The sequence below is a fragment of the Alexandromys fortis genome, unplaced genomic scaffold (genome assembly GCF_014885135.2).
Source record: "Alexandromys fortis isolate MF-2015 unplaced genomic scaffold, M_Fortis_MF-2015_v1.1 scaffold_13, whole genome shotgun sequence".
Taxonomy (NCBI): domain Eukaryota; kingdom Metazoa; phylum Chordata; class Mammalia; order Rodentia; family Cricetidae; genus Alexandromys; species Alexandromys fortis.
In genome coordinates, this window is record NW_026067908.1 from 4,137,091 (window position 1) to 4,138,297 (window position 1,207).

The following is a 1,207-nucleotide window of genomic DNA, read 5'->3' on the forward strand; positions in this document are numbered from 1 at the left end:
TTTTTTTTTTTTTTTTTTTTTTGGTTTTTTCGAGACAGGGTTTCTCTGTAGCTTTGGTGCCTGCCCCAGAACTAGCTCTGGTAGACCAGGAACTCCCAGAGATCCACCTGCCTTTGCCTCCCGAGTGCTGGGATTAAAGGCGTGTGCCACTACCACCCGGCAAGTAAATAAATTTTTAAAAATATGTAAGTGTATAAGTTAAACAGAAAATTCCAAAAGTAAATAATTTACAAGCTTCAAATAACTTAATGCACTGCACTGTCATAAAATTCCTATTTTATTCTCTTATCTTACCACATGTGAATAAAGGAAAAACCAGTACGTATAATGGCTCAAGGTCATCAACAGTTTCAACTGGAAAAGGGAACTTACTACATGCCAGTGAAACTTTATCTGATGTCCATGATGAAACCAGACACAGGATTTTCTGTAGGCAACAGACAACTATTTCCTCCTACATTATAGTATGTATTAGAACAAGAAAAGGCTTGACTTATTTTCTTCTGTTCCACTTACCTTAGCCCAGTAGCGAAAGGCTAACACTAAGGGAGTGAAGACAGGCTCCACTTTGCCAAGAGCAGCAAGTAAGTCAGTAGTGAGACATGCCATATCATTTCCAGCACTCACTCTACATAGTAAACCACTGTGAATGAGAAACAAATTTTGTTGCATTAATACCTTTAAAAGCAGAATGCTTCAAAAACCCAGAGGCTATCTTTTTCAGTCAATGTATTTTAATAACCAGAAAAGTTACTGCATGAATGGAGAAATGGTTCAGCAGTTAAGAGCCTGTACTGTTCTTGCAAAAGACTGCAGTTGTTTTTAGTATCCACAAAGATACACATATAATAGCAATTGTTTTCAGTCATAGCAAAACATTTTTTTCTGCTCCTTTAATTATTGTGTATGAACATGTGTGCCATGATATGTATGTGGAAGTCAGAGGAAATTTGTGGAAGTTGGTTCTTTGCTCCATGTGGGTCCCATATATCAAACTCAGATGGTCAGGTTTAGAGACAAGCAACTTTATCCACTGAGCCATCTTATAAGCCCTCATTTTTGGACCATGTAAGGACAGGATCTTGCTATAAAGCCCAAGCTAAGATTACAAGCTCAAGCCACCAATGACACTAACATATTCAATGTCAATTACCATAGCTTGCTTCTCTTCTAGTTCATTCTTTGGCGCGCGGGGGGGGGGGGGGGG

The 1,207-nt window shown here is 38.8% G+C and overlaps 1 protein-coding gene across 6 annotated transcripts in view; it reads right to left on the minus strand.

The window, feature by feature from the left end:
* The window catches only part of Tut4 (terminal uridylyl transferase 4), a 90,407-nt gene that overhangs the window by 56,476 nt on the left and 32,724 nt on the right, over positions 1-1,207 (minus strand). For all 6 annotated transcript variants that reach the window (XM_050136358.1, XM_050136355.1, XM_050136354.1 and 3 more), the window contains exon 9: positions 517-643. In XM_050136358.1, coding sequence (XP_049992315.1) covers positions 517-643 — 127 coding nt within the window. The remainder of the gene's footprint in view (positions 1-516; positions 644-1,207) is intronic.